The sequence below is a fragment of the Aquila chrysaetos genome, chromosome 1, assembly GCF_900496995.4.
Source record: "Aquila chrysaetos chrysaetos chromosome 1, bAquChr1.4, whole genome shotgun sequence".
Taxonomy (NCBI): Eukaryota; Metazoa; Chordata; class Aves; order Accipitriformes; family Accipitridae; genus Aquila; species Aquila chrysaetos.
This window is the reverse complement of record NC_044004.1, coordinates 1,743,781-1,771,727: the sequence shown is the minus strand read 5'-3', so window position 1 is coordinate 1,771,727 and position 27,947 is coordinate 1,743,781. Positions and strand designations below refer to the sequence as shown.

Here is a 27,947-nt window from a genome sequence, read left to right as displayed (position 1 = left end):
ACATGCATAGTTCAGGGGATGACCCTCATTTTTTACTTTGAGGCTGAAGGAGCACTTTCTTTACCCCACCTTCAAGAGGCAAAATCTTTTATATTCCCACTTCCAATTCAAGGAGAGTTTGCAGGATTGTTACTACATGATAATCTGAGTAAAATTAAAGCGGTGTAAACCAAGTACCCCAAGCAAAACAAGCATGTGCGTATATATATACACACACTGGGGGGAGGTGGGGGTGGTGGAATTAAATTTGAACCAACTATGCCCCTGGCTGGGGACTTGAGTTGACTTTTGGAAGAGTCAACTTCAAATCTGCTGCTGAAAGACACAATGGCAGGTCAACATACAGCTTTACATTTTGGACAAGGGAACTGCAGGTTTTTCTGGACCTGTTAGTTTACCCAGTGTGTCCCATCCAAAACTGTGTTTTAGGTGTAAAAGATGGGTTTGCCCACAGCACTACAAATATTTAACAGAAACATATGAAGCGTAAGGTGTCAACTAACATTCAAAAAGTCATAACACAATCTTGAAACCAAGCCATGAAAATACTCTTCTGATTCAATCCACTTGCACATGAAAACAAACCAGTAATAAATAAGTGGTATGTCTGATGAATAAAACAAAGCCATTACTCAATGTGATGATGCTAAGTTGGCCTGTAAATGAAAGCAATGAAGAAACTGATAACTGCCACCAGAAAAACCCAAATGCAGAACTGCACCAGTCCAGGATCAGCCCATGTTTTAAATAGAATATAACATCCAAAATATTACCAAGGTGAGTATGAAACACTGCAATTGCCTTCTGAAATAGCATATGCCTACAAAATACATTCTGTGAGTAACAGATGTCTTGCAGAGAAAACAATATATAAAAAAATACAGTTAGTCCTCCCCCCCCCCCCCCCCCCTTTGCTATTGAAATGGATCAGAAGCTTAGGTCAACAAACTTATAAGTAAGTGAGAACACTGGTTACTAAAGCAGACCAAGAAAGGAAAGGAAATGGCTTATTTCAATTAGAATATAACATCTTTCTCTCCAAATGCTTTTAGTGAATTTGAAGAATGCTGCTTGTACATACCCATCACCAGAAACATGCACCAGACTCTGGAGAAAGGTTTCCAAAGAGATGAAAGGCAGAAGCAAATACAGAAAAGACAAGTCTGGAATTCAACAACTCACCTGCTTGGATACCTTTGTTTAGCATCCGTGTCCGTCGCTTGTTACTAAGAGCAGAGCTTGGCCCCCAAGAACTGCTGCTTACAGAAGTTGATCCCGATGAGACTGCATTCTAGAAAAAAAACATGCAAGAGAATAGAAATTCCTGAAATACTGACAGAAATGAACAGAAAGCGGGTTTTAAACAGCAAAAAAGTTATAGTTATCACTCTTTTACTTGTGCCTTGACTCTATTATTATTTAGATGTTTATCACAGGCTGATCAGTGTCTCTTATTGCTATGCCACACAACAGCCAGCCTTGACTTTATCCTCATGCACCAATGCGCTTTCAGCATCCCATTATAGTAAGAAAAGCATGTTATTTCCGTAGGCAAGAGCTTGCCTGTGATAAGATTCTGTACGGTGCTGAGCATCCTCCAATTCATTTGTCCAAAGTTCATGGGACAATGTGGCCTGTCAAGACAAACTTACAAAGAACCTTTGCTATGGCAAGATCATTTGTTGGCTGTACTTTCATGAGAAACTGCAAAGTGTGAAATATTTCTGCTTTGGAAAGAGGGAGAATAAACATCTAGACTGAATCCTATATTCCCACCCTCTCAAACCAAAAGCCTTTAAAGGCTTTTGCTGGAGGGACAAACTGTCTTGAAAGATTAACATGTTGCTTTGTAAATTCATAACAAACTCCAATTCTGTACCATTGGCATGAAAGAGCAGAGTCATTTCCAAACACAAGAAGTTCTATCACCCTGTGATCCTCATTACACAAAATTCTCCAGGTGGAGAAAATTAACAAAAACAAGAAATAGAAGACAAGTGCTAAGAGCATGGTTTAGGCAAAACACTAGTTTCACATCACCACCACTCACACAAACAGAAGTTCCAGCTGCAGGGATGTAAGCAGCACAACTTTGTTATAGTAAATTAATTTAAATTTTAGGACATGTTATAACTTTACCGCCATTTAAAAAGGAGTATACTCTGTAAGTGTAAGGCATCTGGTCCACAAGCTTTTTGGTTATATAAAATACAGAGAAGGTTAGTGCTTTATTAACAGCAATTAACTGACAGTGCTTCCCCAGGCTTCAAATCCAACAGTGCGGCACAGACCAATCTCTGCAAATCCATTGAATTTAATTTTTAATTATGAAACAGATTTTTTTTTTCCTTGATCATAGCAATTAGTATCCTGTTAGTAACTCATAATGCTAGCCACGATGGAAATGAACAGAGGCTTTTTTTTATTACCTTTTTATTGAACCTCTGCTATCACCACTTCAATGCTAAACATAATTTCATTTCAACATTAAAAGGAGGCAATTTTTACTCAGGCATACTGGCAAGAACTCTTTTTTTAGTTTCATAAAACTATTACAGCTCTAGTAGAGTGCACTAGACAGATGTAGTAGATATGCATCTTCTTTCAGAGAAGAGAAGCAAATTTGAATATGTGCTCAGCAAAAGGGAAGAGTATAAAGCAAGGAAAAAAACCAAGATAACCCATTTACACACACAAGCATATCAGCCCGCAGAAATAAATATAAGCAGCTATTCAATACTGAATATTGACATGCATATTCCTATTTGGACTAGAATATTCAGTGCAGTGCTTTCAAAGCCCTTCAGCAGTTGAATAGCGTAACCTTTAGCTTTGTACCTGCTACCAGATGGCAGCTTGAAGAGTGCTTTAGAAATAACAGAAACTGGAATAGATAAAAACCTTCTGGGATGGGTTCAGCATCTATAAATAAAAAAAGCTGTAACCAAGTTTTCTGGAAGCAGAGCTGACAATAGGCTGTCATAAAAAAAAAGAGCTACAAAATGCAGCACTTGCCTGAAAGATTCATACAGTAGCCTCTCTAGGAGTAGAGCTCCTCCTATAAACGAATGAATATCTGTCTCTGAACCACTGATATTTGCAACAAACAAACAAACAAAAAAATCTTGATTTCTGTTCAGCCAAGCATCACAGACGGTACCAAAACTTGGATTTTAAATTTAGCTTGCCATTTTGCCATCAATTTTCTCTCACTCCTTATTTGAGGTGGGTCATGTGTCCCTTTATATGTATTTTTAAAAGGAACACTACACCAGCAGATAAAAGATACTACTTTCTAAAGCCATATGGGCTCAATCCAACATCAAGCACTGGGAACAGTAAGCCTTTACTCCCATGTAAGTATCACTGCAATCAGTTACCTCATGGGTGATTTTAACAGGCAAAAGACTACATGTTGTTTTTAAGGTCCAAACAGACCTTGAAAGATTAGTCTTATGAATGGAATATGGAATAAAATCATCTCTGAAATATTACAAACATGCAAGACATGTTGGATCCTAATTTCATTGTTAGATAGTCAGTGTTCTGATTAATGGTCCTAATGTTGCAAAGTTTATGACAATTTTATTTTACCTTTAAATAAATATTATGAATAAAAATATTAATAAAAATATTTTTAAACCATTCTTAAGTCTTGAAAAAGACTGTTTCTCCCCCAGACATGCATTCATTAGCTTACGTGACAGACTGAGTTTGAGTTCTTTCTATTAAAAAAAACTAACTCATTTTAATGAAATCTATTAGTAATGATGACAATACCACTTTCTTCTGGTAATATGAAAAATAAATTATTTCTCACTTGTTCCTATACTTTTCAGCATTAATTAATATTACAGAACACCAAAATTCTGTAATTTCTTACGATAATCACCAAACCCATGCCAAGGCCCCCTTTCAGGAAATTAATTTTCATTTCTCCTCCAAAGGGCAATGGCCAAATTCAACTGAAGTAATCAGCTTAACTCCAGACTTTTCACCTAGAATGCTTAGGGACGAGACTTGGTATTTTAATATGCCTAAACTACCAAATACAAAAGTTGAAGAAGCTTACAACCAACACTCAAGCAAGACAAAATTCCAACATTTAAAATAGACAAACAGTAAGAAAATTCAAATAATAATTCCAATTTTTATGAAATTGTATTTATCGTTGCCCAGATATATTCAGGTAGCAATAGGCAGTCCAAATCTACAGCCTCAACTTACCACCACTGTCTTCAGGATTGCTGAAGCACAGAACCTGCAGGTAACTAGAAATCAGATACAGCAGGATCTTGCTTCCCAAGACAAATAAAGGAAGAGAAAAAAAGACAAATAAGAACAAAGGGAAAGAAAACACAATTGATGTTTTAAGAGATTTTGAGCTCGTCCTTATTCCTGGAAAAGCAGAGAGACTTGTTTGAGCTACTTAGACCAAAGACAGAAGCCTACGATATAAACAACACTCTCTGGGAAATTTTAAATTATTCTCCAAATAACAAACTCTGCTACTGTACAGCAGTTTAAGAGTTCCTGTAACAATTAGTTAAAATTGTCTTTTGGTCTAACTGACCACATACCTGGATCTCTTTCCTTTTCCTGTGTCTCTCAGAAGTAACCTTTGGATATTCTACACCCACTGCTTTGCCACTTCCCTTGTCCCACTTTTCAGAGCGACTTTTCTGGTGGTTGATGGTACAATAAAGCTGGGAGAGTCTTGGTGACACCCGCACTCTTTCATGCCCAAAAGCCCTGATCAGCCTGGCAGTATCAATGGTGGAAATGGAACTGCTCACCTCAGTCTGAGTAGCAGTTTCCATCTCTGTTTGGGTCACCACATCTGATTCTGAGGTGGTAGAACTGATCGTGGTGCCATGATCTGTACTGAGCCTTGCCTCTGAAGAAGTGTCACTAGGAGTTTCCAGGTACTGCTGGTGCTCCGAAATTTTATTCATGTGGCAGATAATTTTTTCTCCTGACCTATTTTTCCCAAGCTCAACAAGGTTATTTTTATCACGGGTGATACGTGGTCTTTCTTCAACATGGGTTGCATTAGGCTTGAAAGTACTTTCAGACCTGCTCTTCTCTGGCAGTCTTATTCTCTTCTGTTCTCTTCCCTTTATTTTCTTTTCAGATTTTGTTGGTATTAGTGTATGCCTAATGGGATTCTGAAGGACCCTGGCCAATCGATCGAGGCGTTCAACAAGTGACAGCTCACCGTTACTCCTAAAATCATGGTGCTGGTGTCTCTTCTGGCACTCCAAAAACTTAATCCAGAGTTCATCTAAGCTACTACTGGACTGGGTTCTCTGTCTCGGTGGTAGGTCTTTCTCCACATTCTCATTTAGGCAAGTTGTTTGGCTACGTGGCAAAGGATAATTTCTAGCTGCCTTTTGTTCTGCTTCTCTTCTGCCACGTTGAAGTAGCTCTTTCCCTGATGTTTCATTCCCCAGAGACGTGCTAACATTTAGATCCTCATTCTTGCTGTAATCTTCTTCTGCAGTGAGTGGAAAGAATTCATTTTCACCATCTTTTTTATGACGAACAGAGAAAATACATTGATGACGATGTGCTTTTTTCCGATTCTGCAAGACAACACTTGAGGAAGGTCCAGCATGTCCAATACCAGAACCGTCTTCTGACAGCTCGCTGTTAGACAGGAAGTAGCTCTCACACACAGGCATTGGATGATGAAGGTAGAGCGGTGCAGATTTGAAGACTGAATGAGTGGTTTTTATGGACTTTGAATGATCTGTGTGTTCTAGAAGAGAAGAAAACACTTTAATTTTTTGTTTCTTTACATGGAAGCAAGTAGCAAACAGCAAATCTTGAACAGGATAATTTTCATCCTAACACTTTCCAATCGTTTCAAAGGATTAAAAGCAGGGGATCAGTGTACCCATTCCCAAAATGCAACAAACTTAGAAATGAAGTTTCAGCATTATTAAAAGTACATAAATAAGATTTTCTATCATTTGCAACACGGAATCCAAGAGAATATTACATTCAATGGAATCTGAAGGAGAAATCTAGTTACACCACAGGTAACTACTCTGACCAAAATTTGGACTGAGTCTTTATTTATATTTATGGAAACTCATGGCAGGCAGCCGCAATTCATTTTGCCTCTTTTCAGACAAATGCCCAGGGAGTATAAGTGTTCCCTAAGGCTATGCCTGAACATTATCTCTCAACTAACTCAGAACAGCACTATATATAAGACAACCAATACCACTTCCTGTACAGCTCCTAGAACCATCTCTGATAGCATACCAAGATCTAGTCCTGCTTTGCTTTCAAGCTCAGATGACACATTTTAGTTCAAAGCAGTAGTGAAATCCCCCCAGAATATGCTACTATCTGAAATTACAAAGGAGTATATGCAGAAATCCAATTATAAACTCATTTGCAATAGACATACATTAAGTATGCATGCAGCATGTGCTCGCAGGAATATATTCCAAAATAATTTTAAAGCCATTTGTAATATACTGCGGGGAAAAAAAAAAAATCAAATTTAAAAAAGTAAAAATGTGTTTCATGCTATGTTCTTTGTATAATGGACTGAATTATATAATGATCCATGAAGGCAGAAAGTAAGAATTATAGATGCTAGAGCCCGAAGGATTTCCCAAGTACCTATGCTTACTGCAAGATATTCCATGCCATTTTAGCCAAGTATGTCATTTAAAGATGCCTTATAGAATAGTAATAGCTTTAACATAAATAAAGTCAATACAAAAAAAGAACAGTCCATTTACTAATGCCAACACCAGCAACTAGGTAATGGGGAACTGTCAGCAAATGCATATCAAGTGCCATTAATGGCAGGAATCTCACTCCTACTAGTTTTTCTCTAGCTCTTTGACATTCCTCCCAAGTTCGTTTTTTTGTTTGTATTTTTGTTGTTTTGTTTTAAACAGTCTTGTTTCCGTGATTGTGATCTACTGATGAAAACAGAACTGGAAACCAGATCTTCTTTTCTTCATCTGAGCAAGCTTTGCTGCCATTTCAGCAAAAGGATGGCAAGTCCCACAGTCAAGCCTCTCCCTACCCCAGGAGGAAAATACCTACCTACCTCATCAAGAATCACAAGCTATGTAAAACCCCAATTCCACAAAGGAAAAAGTGATGCAAGATAAGCTCAGGAAGGTTACGACTGCATGAATTCATACTGTTAACACTGCCTCATAAACCTTACTTTTATTTAGTCACTTGTTTTCCTTACATTTCATACATCTCTTCCCAATACAGAGACACTTCAGTGTAATGTCATGGTCATGAATAGCATAACCAGACCCAATCCCACTAACTCTGAAATTGGAGGAATTTGTCTTTCCATACAAGGTCAATGTTTATATACTCATGTAAGAGGATTCCTCCACATACTCCTGACAAATGAGATCAGGCTTGGGAACACTATGCAGAATTTGTGCTATTTCTGTATTTTTAAAAAGTTACCAAGAAAATGGAAGGAATGCAAACAGGCAAATAATAAAAATAAGTTTACATAGAGAAACTTTTTTTTAAAAAAATACATAACTTGCATAATTTTAAGCTCTAGACAAGCTCTGTGGGTAGAGGTAATCTTTTATTAGACCATCTAAAAATACAGTTGAAGAAGTCAGAGAAGATTTTAGACATGCATGTCTCTTCAGAAGGCTTGCTTAAATTTCCAACTGTACTGGCTGGTTTAACAAAAGATTATTTCTATTTACAGTTCTTTTCTTGCCTGTGTCTTTAGGCCAACACAGCTAGACAAAAATACTATTAGATAATTTTATATTAACACTTCTGTTCCCCTTTCATTTTTATCCAGGCTATTCAGAGAGAGAGGTATCCATCGCTCTCTGCTCCAACACGGTATTTTGTTTGTTACTGCAGATTCTTGTTCAGAGAGCTCACTTCCATACCCGCACTCTTTCTTCAGTTCTACTGCCATGACCCAACATTCCTCTTCTGAGTTACTCGCAGTGAATGAAGAAAAGCATTTTTCTATCTCACTCCACTTGTATCCATAACCTTGCACTTTATAAATGCTCACAGAGAATTATTTCTTCCATTAGAAAAACTAGGTTGAGACAACATTGTCTTTATTGTTGCACTAGTTCAACTACTGGTCCTACGTACACTTACCAAAAAAAGTAAAATGAACATAAAATAATGAAGTTTAGTGCATCTTATGCAATCATTTTAAATTATCTTCTGGAATTAAAAATTATATTCTGGAAATACCAAAATGTCTCCATTCTGAAGAGAAAACTTTCCAAGCAAACCCCTTCTAAAGTGAAGAATTAAAATCATCAAAATGGAATCCCTATCAGTATGTCAGCACTGCTCTGTAGGGTGACCTTACCCCAGGCATACTGAACTGCCTGCTTAAAAAGGACAACAATAATCACACTCAGGTACTCCATAAAATCTGTTTCATTAAAGGTCTTCAAATAACAAGTTTATATGATACTAAGAAAAATAAATGAGCTCCCAAAAACCCTATATATGTGACTGCCTAGAAGGGAGCAGGAAGTCTCTAACGCAGAATCCATTATGCTGTTCATGTGTTTCAGGTCCCATCCCTCATTAACAGCCACAATTACATCCCTTGCAATTTGCTCGCTCTTTGTTTAATATAGCACATGTTGCAAAATACTGTACTTTGCAATCAACAGCTTCCCTGAGGAATTAATAGCTGCATTTAGGAGAGATGGCAACCACTGAGCAATTGTTTACAGTTACTTCTGTCCAGGAACACAATGCAGTTCTCAAACACAAAAAAAATCCTCATCCCTGCTCAGACTCAAGGAAGTTTATCAGCCACTCAAAATCACAGAATGAGGTTTTGTACAAAAGGAGTGTCCATCAGGACTAATTTTAGCTACTGTCATGAGATACAGTGTCAAAATCATCAGTTAGCACAGCATAATTTCATTTTGTCAGCATTCTCAACAAATAAAGCCTTAAAGTAGGCTACTATAGTAGTAAACCCTGCCCTTCATCCCTCAGGAGTACCATCCAACAAGGTTAATGGAGGGGAAGAAGAAAGAGACATCAGTCAAATCAAATTAAAATTCAGTTAAACACCAACATTGCAGAGATACTTAACATGACATCACGAGACATAAGTGTATTTGTGAGCAGGAACACAACTCCAAACCAACATACAGAGCCATCCCACCTACTTTTATTTACCAGGGAATTTCTGTCATTTTCTACACGGCATCCTTTCTACACATAAAGACGACTTTGCACTTCAAAACTTAAGAGTGCCTTAAAAAAAAAAACCAAAAAAAACCAAAAAAACCCACACAGAAAACAACACACAAACACCAAAATCCAATCCCCACCCCCACAAACCCCCCAAAAAATCTTACAAAGGCTCCAATAAGCACTGGGGCCACTGGAATGCTAGCAAATACTAACATCCAAGTATTTGGTCATTCAGGAGAAGCAGAAAGATGGGGAAGAGTAAAATGAGACAAATTCAGCATCTTCAGGCAGACTATCAGCAATATCATGAGACCAGAAATCATGGATCCTGAAACATAATTCTTTTGCTCTACTTTCTTTCATGTGTATGAAAACAACATGTAAAATTAAAACACACACTTTAACTACCTGGGGAAGCTTCCAGTGGTATCATTTGCTCCTCAGCCCAGGCTAGCTTGGGCTTGGTCCTCTTACTGTAGTTTCCTTCTTTATGCTTGATAGCCGTACTGTCTGGAGGATTATCATCCCTTAAACCGAGCACGTTTGCCGGAAACCTTGGAGGAAGAGCATCATTTGACCCTGCAGAGAAAGAGAGCAATGAGTAAAAAGAGGAAGCAGGAAAAATAGATACAAAAATTTCACAACAAAGACAACGTCTGAAAGAAAGTGTATTATCCAAGCATTAGTACCAGTATATTCACCAACAGCAGTGATCCCTAGTGAGCAGTTCTAGTGACTAATACAGCAGCAGTAGGTATTGTGCCACATTGTCTTCCATAATCTTTCTTGACAAGGTTCTTCCCTGAGAGGTAGATAAATTTTACCTATCTACTTAAAGCGGAGAAGAATACAAGAAAATGAGCATTAGACAAGTCTACCACGAAGCCAGACGCAGGACTTGGAATGTCCAGACTCCCTCCTGCTCACATTAAAATTCCAGACATTTTCACTGACTGATGTAAATAGCTATTTTCTGAACAGCAACGGAGAAAAAGTGGAAGACTAGAGTAGGTCTGTATAACCTCTAAACAAGAATTCAAGACAACAGGAGCAGAGCACTCTTACTATCATATCACTGTCTCCTAATGTTAGAAACCTAAATGGCCCCTAACTGATTTATCATCCTTGTCAACACCACCTGGTTACATTCAGTGGACTTACTCAACTCAATTTCCTTCAGTTACTACTTGTGAACTAGGAAGCAGCACGAAGTTTAAAAAACAAAATTTATTTTTTAATTCTGCTGTACATTTTCTACAACCTTGCACTGCCTCACATGCATATTGAATTTTTATATCTAGCATCATAGTTTCTGCAAAACAACAGACTCTCATCACATTTGTTTTTCTCATTTTGACCATATTACAACAGACTGGAAAAAGGTAATGAGCAGAGATGCATAAACAATTACAAGCACAATTTGTGGCTATACTAACTACCCTGTGCCACTTACTGTGACTGTTGTATCAACCTACTCCCCTAGGACACATCTGTCAGGAGCTGGACATCTCTGTAATATTAGTTCTGTCTACAAATAACTTTGGATATCAAAAAGCTCTGACTAAAAAAAACCTGCGGATAAGACCTATAATGCTTAAGTGATGTGTTCTTTATGTATAGGAGAGAACTGAAAAATAACAGCAGGCAAAGCAAAAGAAATTGATGAATCACAGAGCATCCTTTCCCCTGGTAAATAAGAAGTGGTTTTTACTGGGAGACAGGAGGATGTGCAGAAGAGGTGAATATATATTTTAAGCCACAGTTATGAATTACATTGTTTATAGAAAGGCTTTCTACACTGGAATCCCCTAACATGGAGGAAAAAAATACAGTACTAAGAAAGCTATTATCTGAAATGCATGTTGCATTATGCAGATATTTCAGAATGTACACATACCAAATTAACAAAAAAAGGGGGAGAACGTACATAAATAAGGAAACTAAAAAGAAGGAGAACTGGTAGAGATATGAAAGAATGCAAACAGAATAGTAATTCCCAGAGGAAAGTAAAGAATTATCAAGCTGTAAAACATTGAGCCTTGTTTCTTTTCACTGCCAGAATGGAGTACTAACATCCCTTTCATCAAAGAAATTGAAACCACAGCCTTCAGTCAGGGCTTATTCATCTTTGTGTTATAAAGTGGTGTGAACATGAACAGACATTTTTCTATTACAATCAATGCACTTACTCTAAACTGCTAGGACAGAAGAGTTCTGAGCTCTGAGACAATTCTGCATATGAAATAAATATATTTTGATCCATGAACCCCAACCATCATTTTGCATTTGGAAGACCTAAGATAAATAAGTACCTGAGTGAGAGCTCTCAACACTGGTTTCTGACCCAACTGGAGAAATTTTAGATCCTGCCTTTAGATAAGGAACATAATACATCCCAGTACTTCCAGAAGGTTTATATGGCAGCAATAAGGGCTGATCTGTGGGGGGTGGAAGGCAAAGCAATTAACAGAAGTCAGGCTTTCATTCTTTAATGCAACTGAAGATAAAAGCAACAAATCAGGACCCAAGAAGACTGCTGAAGATGTTCACTGTAGTAAATCTGGAGAAATACCCTATTCTTTAGGAAAATAAATTGCAATTATTAATTATTTAATTAATTTAATTCTTTAATACCCACCCAGTGGTTAGAAGGTTGACTGTCGCTTAGCTAGAAAAAATAGCTTACTTACCTATTCAATATTAAATTTGTGACTAGGGTGACAAACACTAACTTGAAAAAAAAAAAAGAAAAAAAAAACAAAAAAACCCTCACATACCCACATAGCTCCCAGCTGATCCATGTTTAATGAAATAATTTTACATGAGCATGGATATCTGTCCCTTAAGTCAATAAAAGCAGCATGCTGTCATAACAGAATTCCAGCAAATGTTTGGAGCAGAACATTCACTGACTTCTAACAGCAAAGAGAAGAGGTGATCAGATAGCTGAAATATTTTTTGCACTCTGATATAATGAATGAATCTGCTCTCTCAACTCATACTATTTTAAACACCTTGAGAATAGAGATACAAAGCCTGGAGCCCAGGAAAAAAATCACGAAAACTACACAAGTCTACACACATCAGTAGTGTAACACACCACTGTGGGAAACCACTGCGCAACATCCACATTCTTCTGTCAACAGATTTTTAAAAGCCCTGCACGTTTTTCTATTTCATTCTATTGAAAATGGCAATGTGCATATTTTCCTCTTAGTTTTTGTACTACCTTGACTAGAGAGTAAATCAGTAATCGATATATCTCTTGATAAACTAAGCAGTAAACTAAATCAAATTATCTAAAAACAAATGTCAGAAAATTTTCTTGAACCAGACTTGTACACAGCAAATTCAGTTCTAAATAAACCTGAACTGAATCACAACTGCATTGATACAATTCCCTACCCACAAGACTGCAAAGCCCAAGTTTAAGGGTTGGGGGTTTTTTCCCCATATGAGCAACTTTAAATATCAAAATTATCTCAAGAATGTTACTTCCACAGAAAAGCTGGGGTTTTGTTTTTTAATACCTATAAATATCTTGAACTTGCATAGATGAAAGTTTACATACACATACAAGACACTAATTTGCTCACCACCCTGCCTTGGGAAAGAGGAAATGTTAAGAGATGAAGTTGTATTGTTAGGAAGTTCATGTGCTTTCTGGAGAGACGACTGGTAGACAGCATTTTCACTGTCTCGTGAATTAACATAAATTTCTGCTGAAAAGGTTGTTTTTTCAGGACTTTCTGTTGTTATCTGAGTGGTAGCATCAGAAGTACTTTTCCCAGTTTTTGCAGGAACTACAGAGTTGAAGATATTCTTCAGACTATATCCCCCTGAACCCAGAACAGTGACTTGTGGTCTCTCACTGCTTTGCAGAGGCAGCTCTTGCCCTGCTGCGCTTGTAACAGAGGAAACCACTAGGCAGGGATCTGCTGAAGACACTGGCATTGGGAAAGATGAAGATCTTTGATCTTCTGGAATAGGGTCAGCAGCTGATAATTTAGAAACAGCTTCTATTAAAGTTTCTGGAGTTTTTAAAGACACTGGTTGAGTATTAACTTCAGGTTTATCCCACGATCTCATCTCTTTTTCAGTATTCACATCACTATGCAGCTCTGAGTTATTACACTTTGAGGAAAGAGTTACGTGGACGCAAGACAGTACTTTCTTAACTGGTGATGAAGGAGATACAGAAGTGGTGGATAAAATCTCATCCATAGATGAATGGCGAGACGTACCGATTTGCTCTCTCGCAACCCCTTTCTGAATGAGAGGTACTTCATCAGAAGAACTTTTCTTCTCTTCTTCTAATAACTTAATATGGCCCTTCAGCAAATCAGCTTGTATGGCTGGATCTGAACCTTCTAAGCTCTCACGCAACTGGATGTGTCCAGGTGGGCTGTTTTTCTCCTGCTGGTAAGCACTTATAGAATGCGGTTCATTAAACCTATTCATTTCTTGACTGAATCTTGTATCACAATCAAGCTCCACGAGTCTGGCACTATGCCTGCCCAATTCAGTCACATGTTCAGGCAGAACATCAGAATTTTTTGTGCTAAGGGTCTGTCTTTTATCAGCATGGATGCTTACAGAATCCTGATCTGACAAACAGTCTGTTTCTTGATAAGCTCCAACTTTGTTACTGTCAGCAGAGACATGATGAAACCTGTCTTTCTCAGCAGTAAAAGCAATCTCATTAGACACTGAGCCAGCAAGCATTGGACTTGAAGGAGGACAAGTCTTAGATCCTTCCCAGTGGTGTTTGCCATGGCTCTGTTCCTCAGTGCTAGCAGAGTCAACCTCCAAAGGCATTATCCCATCAAGACCATCTCTAGTAAGACTACTGCTGAGTGCCATGGAAGTCAATGGTGACTGCAAACGTTTTCGGGATGAAAAGGTGATAGAAGTAATTTGCTTAGCCATTTCTTCAGAACACTTTTCCACAGACAGCTTCTTCTGAGCTGGTAAATGGACTTCTCTTTGCATATTGGAAGCAGCTGCAGACCTCACTGCACACTTGTCCCATTCCTTCTGCAATGGTGGATGAACTTCAACAGCAGCATCAGAACGACTAGTTGCAACTGTTTGATGTTGGTTGCAGGTAGGTGTTTGAACAGTACTCAAAGATTTAAACTGCATATCCTTCAGCAGGCAACAATCGGAAGGATCAGCTCTATATAACGGCACAGCTTGTCGTAAGCTCGACTCTAAAAGGTCCTTAGTCCTGATGGCTTGTGTTTGTTTGTCAGTTTGAAATCTTTTGTCACTTGGAGCTTTTAAACGCACTATGTCCTGTTCCTGATTATGGCTATACTCAGAAGCAGCCTCCAAAACACATACCCGTGGATCCTGAAAAATATAGAAGAATTCACATAGGTTATGTGGACAACTTCCTGCCCTCACCAAAATCTGGATTGGCGAATTCAAAGAATAACTAGTGCTGTCAATAATCAAGAGTCTGTCATCATGAATGAGCACATACTTTCTCTTGAACACTTCTGTTAATGGAACCAATTAAAAATTGGTCATATTTTAAGCACCAGGAAATTAGCTAACATGGTTTTGATGCTATCACAAACAGCAGCAGTGACATCTCAAATAGAACCCTTTAGTTTTGTGAACTATGAAGTTTTACTCTGTTACTTAGCCTAAGTTGTAAATACCTCTTAACATCACTCCACTCACAGGAAAACAAGAATAAAACTTTCTTCCTTTCTATCAGTTGGCTTCATACACAGTTGGACATTTATCATAAACCCTGTTCATAATGTACTGGGAAAAATTACTATCTTTGAATGAATATTTATTCACTATCTAAGTTCAAAGGGATTTAGGGAGAGACAAACACACCCCGCTAAAGCTTTGTGATTTCAGTGATAATTTTATTAATTAAAAAGATAGCCAATTAGCCACACAAAATCACAGAAACACTGAGGTTGGAAGAGACCTCTGGAAGTCTCTAGTCTGACCTCTCGCTCAAAGTAGGGCTGTCAACTTCAACATTGCAACTGGTTGCTCAGGGCCTTGTCCCCATCAAGTTTCAAAAATCTCCAAGGATGGAGATCTTGTATACAACTTAAGTACTTGTGATCTGTAAATTACTGATGAAAGGCATTCCTTCATAGCTCCATGGAAAAACAAAACAATGCAGAAACCCACATTTACTTCCAGTTATAAGTACTCAAACCTTAACCAAGTATGTAACATTAAGTTCTGGCGACCTCCAAGAAATCAGGTAGCAGACACACACTAAAACTCTTTGGGTTTGGACCAGAGTCCAAACAAACTCCACACTATCAAAGCGTTGCATTACGTGGCATTTTAGGGCTACAGGGATACTTCTGCATCTAACATTTTGCTATGCCATAACTATCACCATATGAAACAGAACTCAATATAAAAGGTTTTCCCTCCACTTGAGTTGTTTAACTCTAGTGTTTATGAAGCAGAACTAAAATGAAAAGAACTCAGTTACATGGGAATAAGTGGGAAGAAAAGAAAGCTGTTCTTTACAAAGCATGAGAAAATACTTAATTAGAAAAGCTTCAATTTTCCATAATTGATATTTCTCTTTTCCCCTGAAACAAGTATGCCAGTTTCCCTCTCAGACAAGAGCTGTAATAAATCTTTTTATTTTTATCATCACTGCCCACTGCTGACAATAATTTAAAAATGACTGAAAATAATCAGAGCTTTGATTTGCTCTTTAAGGTAAAAGATAACTTGTAAAAACTTTCCAATTCTCAGGTGAAGATCATTTTTGTTCTCCCATCAAAACAGGTATGCTCGCCACAAATGCTATTTTTTTGTTTGGAAAGCTGGTGACAATGCTGCAAAAAAAAGGTATTCCTACCAACAGATAAGACACTAATCCTCCCCAAAACAAGGAAGTTCACTGTCAGTTGTCTTTGCTCATAAAATCTTTTCTAAAATAAGTTACACTTACACCTTTGACCATGCAAATTGTCCCACATCTTTATCATCCCCCAGTATCAGAGCCACTATATTTAGGACTCTGCTATTTGACTACACATATTCAGACATCCCTGGCATGTATTTTACACAACAGTATAAAATGCCGTGTCTTAAATTACCTGCCTGTGGGAATTTAGGAAGCTGAAACTAATAATTTACTTCAGTATTAACTTCTGTCCTGGTTTCTTTGCCTGATTTTACTGACCATTCCCATTTTCAGCATGCTCTCCAGCCCTCATTGCTTCATCTTCTGTACCTCAAGCCCCATTCCACCATCAAAAAAAAGTTTTAACAGCAACAATCAACAACAATTTATTATACCAGGTAAATAAAATTAAAGCAACATATGCTATAGCCCCTCAGCAGAATCAGACAAAAAAAATCCATACCCTACTCTCTGAGCATACTCATCAGATGGTGTTGCCTTTCAGCTGCCTATTAATAAGGCAGATTACTGACACTGCAGTTAACTGGAAAATTCCCAGGGCTACAGCACCTGCTTGCTAAGGAACCTACACCTTCTTCTGGCATTTTAAAATGTAACCTGATTTCTCAACACACATTTTGCAGACAAAGCACTAGGTATACCATACAGAGATAAAAGGTACAGGGTTCAGCAAATGGCTCTCGTTACTTGCCAAGCAAAGTAGAAATAAATGTGTCTAAATACTCGATGAAGTTTGGATATTCCAAACTCTTCTTTCAACTCATTACAAACAGCAGATACTAACAAGGCACATTCATTGTCTGCAGAGATTTACCAAGATCAACAAGACACACAAAACGTGATCCTCTCTCTCTGACTGGCTCACCACCCTCATTTCCCTACTTTCTGCAACTCCTCATGCATGTGGAGGGATCAGGAGGTAGGGATGGATAGGACCTTTGCTTCCAAGCCTTTTCTCATTGCAGCAGAAGCTCCCGAATGCTGACAGTTGATCTTTACAGCAACTTGCCTGACTGGTGTAAGGAGAAGGTAGTTTGAAAGAAAAGAAATGCAAATACTTCTAGATTAAAGATCACGCTACAAACAAGGGAATAAAACATCACACTCCCAGATACATGCAGAAAACCTGTTATTCTAAGAGTACAAAGAGAAAGCCTGGCAAGTACAACTGGGAAAACCTTAAGTTACCACTCACGGTAATTTATTACTGTCAGCGTTGATCAAAAAACTGCCACAGATTTTGCCCTGAAACAAATTAAGGCAACTACTCACCTGATCTGTTAACACTGCAGCTCCAATGAGGGGCAATCAACAAAACAACTGAAACACTAACCTTTGGAAGTAGCCGTATCAATTCTAGAGAAATGAACATTTATCTACACACTGAGATTCCCCTCACGTAGATACGCACTAACTAAAACAAGTATCATAGTTAGTCCCATTCCTGACAAAATACCACACCACATTTCACACAACATGCTAGAAAGCAGCTCCCTCTTACATTATTTCACCCCGATTCTTTTTGACAGAGCAGGTTAGCATCAGAGGCAGTATCATGGTTAGTGAACACTGGAAATGGACAAAAGACAAATAATTTCATCAGCATCCAAACCTTACAACCAAATCATTAGAGCTCATGTTAATATATGTTAAACTATAGGCCACCAGGCATCTTTAGAGAGAATTTCTTAAGTGTGGACATTATTTTATTAATTTATCAGTATGTGCACATCCTTAATTTAAGTGTCATTAAAAATTACAATACTTCCATTGAGGTGCAGAGTGCAAATCTGAGATAAATGTACTGCCATGGAGATGGGCCAGATAAGCTTATTTAAAAAAAAAAAAAAAAAAAAAAAAAATTAAAAAAAAATCTAGGCTACATTTATTTTTTCCTACTGATTGGAACAACTGTGAAAACAGCAGAGTATATTTCAGCAACAAAGTGCAACACAGGTCCCTGGATGATCACAGCCTCAGCAACTAGTTGGAATTTGGAAATAAGAATCAGTCAAAAACATTTTTGGTGTAAGTCACAAAGTATAAACAGGTATTCCACAACAGATTTTCCATCCTTTCTACATCCCAGATGTCATTAGCAGCAAACTATTTCAGCAAGGTCTGGATTATTATTCCAAAGTAGTACTTTTCTGTGGCCTTATCTATTCTAAGCAAGTAAACTAGTTTATTTGGCTTCCTGTATTTCCTATACCCAAGAGGGACAACAAGGGACTGTAGAAGAATGCAAGGACGCAGAGCAGACCTGTGCAAGGATAGGGGTGCTCCTGAGAATCTCTTCCCTAAACCATGTACCAGTTCAATGGCCTGAAGCAATACACAGCAACTCCTACTACTGAAAGCAAGCACAGAAGTTGCTATAAACTCATCTTCCCAAGCCTTTCACATGTTTTATTGTGCTTGTTATGTGTCATCTTTCCAAAAAAGATCTGCATGGCATATGATCCACGAGAGATTGCAGTGCAAATTTATAGCTACAACTCAGTGAACTTCCTGAAAAAGTGAGAAAGTACAAGGAGTGGAAAAATACAGCATATAGTGGAAGAATACAGTATACAAAGGCGGAATGCTCTTGGGTAAGTCTAGAGATAGCTGTTTGGCACCCATAAAAATACAGGTGGGGTAACAAGGTCCTCAATTTAGAAGGAAAATTCATAGGTTTAATATGCTGAAACCGTATTTACATCTAACAGCAACTCAAAACCCCTCAATCTCAACTGGAGGAGCAAAACAAATGTACATGTACAAACAGCACAAGAAGGTAGTTAAATCTGAAAGACAATGCTCCTGGAACAAATGACCACCTACAAGTCTTTGGCTTTTCCCCATTATTCTTGAAATTCTTCTTATCTGGAAAGACCCTAATGATTTCAGTGGAAGAACCTTAACAGGGCTGATTTCTGAAGCCTAGGATTGACTTTTCATATGTTTTTCCTAAAAATCCCAACAAACATCATGTTGTTCATGGCTCTTTGTGACTGAAGAGTATCACCCATCCCAGGGTTAAACTCCTCAAGCCTACCTAAAGGGTAAGTACTCCATTGCCAGCTTACCTGCTCAGGCAAAAAACAGATCTCTACAGCCATACCAGCATGGCCACAGATGTAGGAATTATTCATCAAACAGTAACCTATCTATAGGAATGTCTTGGCAACGCCCTGCCTCCCTTCATCACAAACAAGTTTATAGGAGAGTGCCATCAGTTTATCCTAAATTTCACAAGACCCATCTCTGGACAATCTCAAATGTCACATTTTTTAGGCCCCTTTACCAAGCATTTGCAGTTAATAAATCTGCAGCCTTTGTCTCCTTTTCCTCCTGAACAATCCCAAGGCACTGTACTTTCTCTTGCCATAAATGGCAAATTAAGACCTTTAGGAAGAGTCGGTATCAAATGAAGTCAGTATGAAATTTAGGAAAAAACCCTCCATGTCAGAAGTTCCATGTTTGCCATCTATTCCTAAGCATTTCTGTCAAGCTTTAGTGTTTATTAGAAAAACGTAGCAGCAAGAATATTTCTCTCCTTGTGCAATGGAAGAGCTACAAAATCAACAGGAAGACTCCACAAATGAAGTGTACAGAAAACAGATTCACTACACAAGGTTTGTCAATTTTACAGAAGAAAAAGCAAAGAAAATACAATTCTGAGTTACATTCATGAGCGTTGCTTGCTATTAGAGATATACCTTCAAAATTAACTTTTCATATTGAATGTTCCCTTTTTTGGGCCACTATTCAGCTGAGCACTTGAGTACATGTTTGGAGCCCATTTATGTGCATATGTCCCAATCACCACCTCAAACACTCTACTCAGCTAGAACTTGAGAAATCATTATGATGCTTCTTTTTTAGAGCGTCTGTTAACACATCACCAGTGACAAACAGCTATCAAACAGATAGTCAAGTATCTCAAAAGATGGAACGAACTTTAGAATTAAAAGATCACTGAGAAGAACTCTCCCAAGCTGTCTTGCTCCTTCATTGCTTTTTTTTTTTTTTTTTTAATATATATAGACAAGCTTCACATGCTTGCTGTGGGAAACAATAATATATCACAGTGGTACATTTTATTTCTTGAGTTGTCACCTACAAAAACGAGAGGCAGAGTCTAAACTTTCCAAAAAGAACACTCATCATAAGCCTGCATCAGAAGCACTAAATAAAGATGACGGTCTGACGAAAGAATTATTTGCTTGAGTGCTAGGAACAGTTTGTCTTTCTCAGCCTTTCAAGTTTAGTAGAAGGAAAATATCTTTTCATAATCTTTGATCTGTTCTTTTTAAGTCAGCGCATTGCCAGCTTTCCTCTATAAATTCAACAGGTATTTTACAGAACAGTTTCCATTAAATTTATAGTAGATTATTTTGTCAGCAACAAAACTGACTACATTTTTTTCAGGTAAATAGTTTTCAACAATCTGTATTTTTCAGTGACATATTGATTTGCTTGAAGAGAAAAATACATTTATCTTAAGTGTAACAAAAAAACCCAGCCACCTTCATTCTGCAAATTCAAAACCATTTTTTATCTCAAATTAAAGCCACTGTAGAGCAAAAATATTTTCAAGATGAAAGCAGAAAGTATGGCTGACCTAAAGCAATTTCTTGGAATCTTGGTTTGCAAAACTATGATTAATTTTTTCTTACTCTAAATTGGGATAAAACAATTCAAAGCTGACGCTCAATCACATAAAGGTAAAATACTTGGTTCCAGTCTGTAACAAGTTAATGTTAGGGACAAAGCTGTGATCTAACTAAATCTAAAAGTTGAGGAAAAAAGCTTCAGGGCCTCTAGTTTTCGATGAGTAGATTGAAGCAAAAGTGTATTTGTGTTTTGGTTTTCCTTCTTTAAGAACTGTCTGAATATCTAAAAATAAATACAACTGTTAAAATACTTTTTTTTTTTTCCAAGCTCCCCAGTCAAAGATTAATTAATTACATCAATACATGAATAACTGAGAAGTTTGGTCTGATGGTTTTTGGAAGGTGATGTCTATATTACCAACACTGTTTATTCCCAAGAAACTATAAACACAACACAGACTACTCTTAAAACGCTATTTTTCATTCTTGCTGATGCAAGGCTTTTAATTAAAACAAACAAACAAAACCCTATTGCTTTTCCTGGGAGGCAGGCAGTCTACCGACAGGAAAAAAAAAAAAAAAAAAAAATATTGCTAAAGCTAAGGGCATTTGCTGAAACACCAGATTAAGAACAGATTATAAGTGTATTTTCAAATGCAAGTTTACTACATTCTCCTCAGAAACTGCCCCAACCTTTAGCTCTGCCTAATTATCCAGTCTCTCTTCCATCAGCTCAGGGTTCTCTATCCTGCACACATGGATGCATCATCCATCCACTACTCATGTTATACAAGCATCTCCGCATTTTTCCAGTCTGTTCTTTTAATCAAAATACTCTTTAAGAATAGTACCCTACCTTGGGACACACAGACAGTCCCTAGAAATCATGACATAATTAGACTGGACACCAGATGAATGCTGAAAATGGATATTTAAAGTCAAACCAAAGGTAATATACTCCTGCTTAGACAAATTCCAATCCAGATATACTATACATTAATATCTGAACTAGAAATGTTCCAAAGGAGATATGCAAAACATGACAACAATTCAATGTCGAGTTTTCACAGAAAAATAGAGCTGTAAGAGACTGAAAGCTCATCTAGTCTATATCCCTGCCCCAAATCAGCATTAACTACACTTAGATTATTCTTTGCCGATACATGGCCAAGCTCTTCTTAAAACATACTATGATTAACACTCAATAATCTTCCTCTCATCATCCTTACTGTTAAGGAGTTTCTCTTCCAATAGAGCTCTTCATTGCGCTTGAAGTCCATTACCTTAGATACAGTCAACACAAAGGAGGAACAATTTACACTCTTCTTCCCTGAAGCATCCTTTTAAAAATAAATATCACACTCCTTTGTAAACATTTCAGAACACATAGGAAGTAACACAACAAATACTGCTATTATCTAGACGATGCTGCATTGTACAGTAAACTCCTTCGACAGAAGGACAAGTTTACAAGGCACAATCAGCACACGTGTAAATACTTTGTGAAAAGCAGAACTCATTAAGCCAATCAAGAATCATAAGCTGCGTGCACCTTCTCACCACAATAACACCAATTCTCCCATCACGTCATCACTGACCACATATCTGTCCTTCATACCTTCCTTCAGAACATCTTCAGTTGTGCATCACCACCCACACACCCCCCAAACCACCCCCCCTCGCCCAAGATGTTTAACTACTGTCTGGGGAAAAACAAAAAACCAAAAACCCACCACAGCATGTGCCGTGGCTGATCCTAAAACATACATAGGAACTGACTAAGCTGAAACAAGCATCTCCACTAAACAGAGCTCTCATTAGTTTGCATCCACCTCTCCCTGTCTAGCCACCAATCTCCAAAAATATTGCAGGAATTTAATCCATCATTTTAAGATCACAAGCAAGACAGTAGCATTTATCCCCCACTTCGAGTATCTTCTCCAGAGCAGCTGGTTTGTCTGTTTTGTACCTTGACTACTGCAGATTTCTTGGCACTCAGAAGCAGCTCTGCCTTTATTTCCTCGATTCTTCGTTGGTTCTTTTCTGAGTCTGACACAGAATCCTGAGATTGGCTGGCCAGTTTTAGCTTCACCCATGCTACACAAAGAACATAAAACAGAATTCAGTTTCCTTTCCATTTTCTCATATTATGTACAATAACAGTTTTATAACTTAAAATCAAAACTTTGCTATGCACTTCTAGCTACCACAACTGAGGGAACAAAGACCACTATCAAATACCAGAGCTCATGGACTGACCTGAAATAGAATTTAAAATGGTTCTTTTGAACATTTCTTTGGAAAGATGGATCCAGGACCCATTGCCCAGTTCTGTCATCTTTACAGTCCCAGACTCAGGTAGACACTCTTTCACACTATCCTTTCCGAAATTCTTAACCTAGCACATGCCTAATAGCTATGTGGACAAAACACTTTCTCGAGTCATTGTTAGGCAAAAGAAGGTATTCAACTGGAAAAGTCCAATTCTATCCCATTCTATCATAAGATGACTAAAAACATTGATCATTTAAGCCCTGTCCCATTAAGGCTTATCATTAATAATATAACATAAACACCTTTAAAATCAGGGGACAGACTCAGCTGACCTCAGAGTTCCTCTTACATCCATACTCCTTCATGTCAAAGTCATTTCAAAACAATCCCTTAAACATATACCTAAATAAAGATTTACCATTCTAACGTAACACTTGATAAAACACAACTGAGACATTTTATTACCTCGTGCTTTCTTCTCCTCTTCATCTGCACTCTTCAGAATTTGTGTTGTATGTATCACAGGTGATCCGTTTCTCAGAAGGTTTTTGACACAGGCAGCTAGTGAATCTCCACTGCTACTGTCATTGCTCTCTCGCATGCCTCCTGCTTTGCTTCCAGCTACACAAGCTTTAGACAACATGCTCTGGAAGCCTCCTGCAACATCGACAACACTGCGCAGAGGCTCTGAGGAAGAAGGATTCCCCAACTCTGAAGTTCTTCCAGAGCTGACTTCGCTACTTCCACTGCTGTGAGTAAGACCCACAAAACCAGGTTGATTTCTGTCTGTAGTTACACTACTACAGCCTTCTGGCTCAGACCTTCCTACAGATTTTCCTGTCCTCAACTCTTTGGTCATTTCCTTCATCATCTCTTCAATATTGCACAAATTGACTTCAAAAGAATTTTCCCATCTTAAATTGCCTGTGTTAGAATTCAGAGGCTTTATTACTGACCCTTTTTCCTGCATACTTCTTTGGGTCATAGTCTCATCCCACGACAGTATCCTCTGACACTGAGGGATGTTGTCTTTCACTAGCCTGCAATCTTCAGGGCCATCCTCCTTTCTAATCAGAACTGGGGAAGACTCGCCAGTTTCCCTAGAAGAGGCAGTGGAAGAGACAGGATCACACCACCTGTCAGCTATACCCTCTACCTCTGCCAAAAGCTTATGTATTTCTTGCAATGCATCAGATCTAATCGAAGAATCGCTTTCTTGACCCTTACTTCTCTTACTACCTACACTTGAAGTTTGTGATCCTCTATCACCTTCCATTTCATTTTCAACTCCAGCCAAAGAACTGTCAGTCCATCTCTGCAGGCTGCTATTCACATCTTTTGACTCATTTTTAGCTAGCAGGTCCTGAACACTTTTTGCAACAGGCATGGGACTCTCTCTGTCAGAAGGGCAGTCAGGTGAAACAGTCTGCAGCTGCCAGTTTGGTTCAGTTAGTTTGGAGACAGCTGAACACTCTGCCTCCTGTCGTGTAGAAAGCAGAGCAGTTATCTCCAGTTGGTGGCATGACATACTGCACTGACTCACTGGTTTGTCTCCAAAAGATCTTGAGAAGCGGGGAGAGAGTTCACAGGGTGACAGAATATCAGAGCCAACTTCTGAATTCATTGGTATAGCCATACTGAGAGTGGAAGTGCTGGAGTTAAAACTTGTTTGCGTAATTTCAACTGCTGACAGCAATTCACCTACAAAGAAACCGAAGATTCATTAAGATTGGGGCTCCAGAAAACAGCTGCATCATTGAAGACTACTTTTTCTTGTACTAGAGGGCCTGTAAAGGGAGGGAAGAATTCAAATATTGGAAAACATTTAGGAAACTGTTTTTAGAATAAGACTTGAACTAAGACTTCCACGAGAATTGTCTACTGAAAGAAATCTCTTAGACCATTTTGGATAAGCATCAAACAAACCACAGAACTTGACTTAAATAACTTGCTTTTAAATAAATGCTTAGACTAGATTTTAAATAAATGTTCTTAGATAAATGACGTAGTGGTGCTTAAATGTCCAAATGAACACTTGCATTATAAAAGTATTCCTGCAAGAAACAGGAGAGCTGCGGGGCAGTATTTCCAAAATAGCCTTTTGGAAAAAGGCAAAGGACACACTATGGATAAGCTTGTTGCCCACTATTGGTTAGAAAGGTCCAAAAGCAGACAAGATGCACTTTTAGTATTTGGATATATAACACCTAATTGCCTTTTTTGTTTTAAAAGCCAAACTTAAGTGAAAATGCTGTTCTTAAATCCATGCTGGCAGGTACACACAACAGTGAAGAGCCAGCTCCCAAATATGCCTGCCAACAGCTATTTTGTTTGTTTCAAACACAATTTTATTTCATGGCCCAACCCTGTTATTTTCAAGTACAGTAAGTGGTCCAGAGGCCAGCTGAATAATATCTCTGTTGAGGACAACTCTACCACTGTACCGATTGCCAAGTCATTTCAGTTGCCAAGTCTCCCACAATGATTAAAGAAGGAAAAAATAATAAAAGAAAATAAGCAAGCCCAACAGGCATAAGAGATGCATTTAATCACTTCTGGTCAGAAAAACAGGTCAGTGCAGGATTCTTGAAGTCACAGATATTCAAAGGGTTAGACAAGTACTTGTTGTGAAGAGCCTTCAGATCTGCTCTTCCCCACCGGGTACAACATGTAAATGCCAAAACAGAATATGCTAAGGAAAATACACATTTGAAGTAGTTGCAATGCACATTTTCACATTTTAATGACATACTACATGGGCATGCCACTGAAGAACATCTTAACCCTAACTGAGCACACTGTTCTTCATATAGAAATGACTCAGTATTTGTTAAAGTCATATTGGGGTTTTTTGTTTGGCTTTTTTTTTGATGGATTTATGAACAGATCTGGTCAGTTATAAAATGTATATAAATTTTTGTCACACTGAACACACCAAGAAGCCTCAGAAAGAAAGAAAGAACAAGACTTATCTCTCTCACAGGAAGAAAAAGTCTGGTAACCTTTCTTTAATCTTCAGATACAAAACATTTCCTTCTTAAGAACTCTTGTAAAAAGAGAAATAAAACCATGTATTGAGTTTGTGTGGCAAGGTTTTGGTAGCGGGTGGGCTTACAGGGGTGGCTTCTGCAAGAAGCTGCTAGAAGCTTCCCCCATGTCCAAGAGAGGCAATACCAGCCGGCTCCAAGATGGACCCACTGCCGGCCAAGGCCAAGCCCATCAGCGATAGTGGTAGTGCTTCTGTGGTAACATATTTAAGAAGGAAAAAAAGTTGCAGCGGACACACAGAAACAGCAGCTGGAGAGAGGAGTGAGAACATGTGAAAGAAACAGCCCTGCAGCCCCCCAGGTCAGTGAAGAAGGAGGGGAGGAGGTGCTCCAGGTGCCGGACCAGAGATTCCCCTGCAGCCCGTGGGGAAGACCCTGGTGAGGCAGGCTGTCCCCCTGCAGCCCAGGGAGGTCCACGGTGGAGCAGATCTCCACCTGCAGCCCGGGGAGGACCCCACGCCGGAGCAGGGGGATGCCCGAAGGAGGCCGTGACCCCGTGGGAAGCCCGCGCTGGAGCAGGCTCCCAGCAGGACCTGTGGCCCTGTGGAGAGAGGAGCCCACGCTGGAGCAGGTTTGCTGGCTGGACTTGTGACCCCGCGGGGGACCCACGCTGGAGCAGACTGTGCCTGAAGGACTGCAGCCCGGGGAAGGGACCCACACTGGAGGAGTTCATGAAGAACTGCAGCCTGTGGGAAGGACCTACATTGGAGAAGTTTGTGGAGGACTGTCTCCCATGGGAGGGACCCCACGCTGGAGCAGGGGAAGAGTGTGATGAGTCCTGACCCTGAAGAGGATGAAGCAGCAGAGACAACGTGTGATGAACTGACCATAACCCTCATTCCCCGTCCCCCTGCACCACTAGGGAGGTTAGGTAGAGAATCCGGGGGTGAAGCTGTGCCCGGGAAGAAGGGAGGGGTGGAAGGAAGGTGTTTTGAGATTTGGTTTTATTCTCATTACCCTACTCTGGTTGATTGGCAATAAATTAAGTTAATTTTCCCCAAGTTGAGTCTGTTTTGCTCATGACAGTAATTGGTTGAGTGATCTCTCCCTGTCCTTATCTCAACCCACAAGCCCTTTGTCATATTTTCTCTCCCCTGTCCATCTGAGGGGGGGAGTGATAGAACAGCTTTGGTGGCCAACTGGCATCCAGCCAGGGTCAACCCACCACAAACTAAAAAAAACATAAGATGTCATTGCACTGGCTAAAAGATGCCATGAAGCCACGATTCCTTAGTAAGAAAGCATGTTTTCAAAGGTTTTAATGCTTACTTTTCCAATGCCAAATATCTCACATCTGAGATGAGAGAAGATCAACTCATATGAATGAAACAGAGCATCACAAGAAGAAACACACTTGATACTACCAGGCCAAGAGCAACCTAACAGGTGAGTCTGAAGTTCTGTGTTCTCAAAGGCTTGCACAGCACAAGGTCTTCCTTCCCCATACCTTGTGGCTGCAGAGCAGCCCTTGTCAGCGTGTCAGTGGAGTCCTTCAGCGTTCTAAGCTCTGAAGGGGAAAATTCAACTTCCCTGATAGGTCCTCGGGGTACAAACGGCTTCAGTATAGTTCCAGGTGACTGATCAATGCCAAGGTTGCGAAGATACATCTGGCAAAAGAAGAAATAAGTAATACATACAGCACTCTTGCCGAACGTCAGTGGATTCTGAAGCTGCACATCTTCCACATCATCTTAAACACAACTTGCTTTAAAACACGTTGAGCCTCAGTCATGTTCAAGTCACTCTAACAGTTCACCCAAAACACTAAAGCAATCACATATGAGAAAACATCACCAGCTTATTCTAATCTGTGGACCATGAGTGACAAGCCTTTTTTCTAGCTAGTACGTCTAGGCCTACATAATGGGTACCTCACAAGCAGAACAACTG

At 38.9% G+C, this 27,947-nt stretch overlaps 1 protein-coding gene across 2 annotated transcripts in view; it reads right to left on the bottom strand.

Annotated features, from left to right (window-relative positions):
- LOC115343219 (Alstrom syndrome protein 1) overlaps positions 1 to 27,947 on the bottom strand; it is a 43,817-nt gene that overhangs the window by 14,237 nt on the left and 1,633 nt on the right. Inside the window, exons 2-9 of one of the 2 annotated variants that reach the window (XM_030018954.1) lie at positions 27,505 to 27,664; positions 23,476 to 24,711; positions 22,706 to 22,833; positions 12,804 to 14,562; positions 11,520 to 11,645; positions 9,616 to 9,786; positions 4,581 to 5,761; positions 1,183 to 1,291 (exon numbers count right to left, since the gene is read on the bottom strand). In XM_030018954.1, the coding sequence (XP_029874814.1) occupies positions 1,183 to 1,291; positions 4,581 to 5,761; positions 9,616 to 9,786; positions 11,520 to 11,645; positions 12,804 to 14,562; positions 22,706 to 22,833; positions 23,476 to 24,711; positions 27,505 to 27,664 (4,870 nt within the window). Of the gene's footprint in view, positions 1 to 1,182; positions 1,292 to 2,838; positions 3,266 to 4,580; positions 5,762 to 9,615; positions 9,787 to 11,519; positions 11,646 to 12,803; positions 14,563 to 22,705; positions 22,834 to 23,475; positions 24,712 to 27,504; positions 27,665 to 27,947 lie in introns of those variants that run through there. The other variant, XM_041122876.1, reaches the window with a different exon arrangement.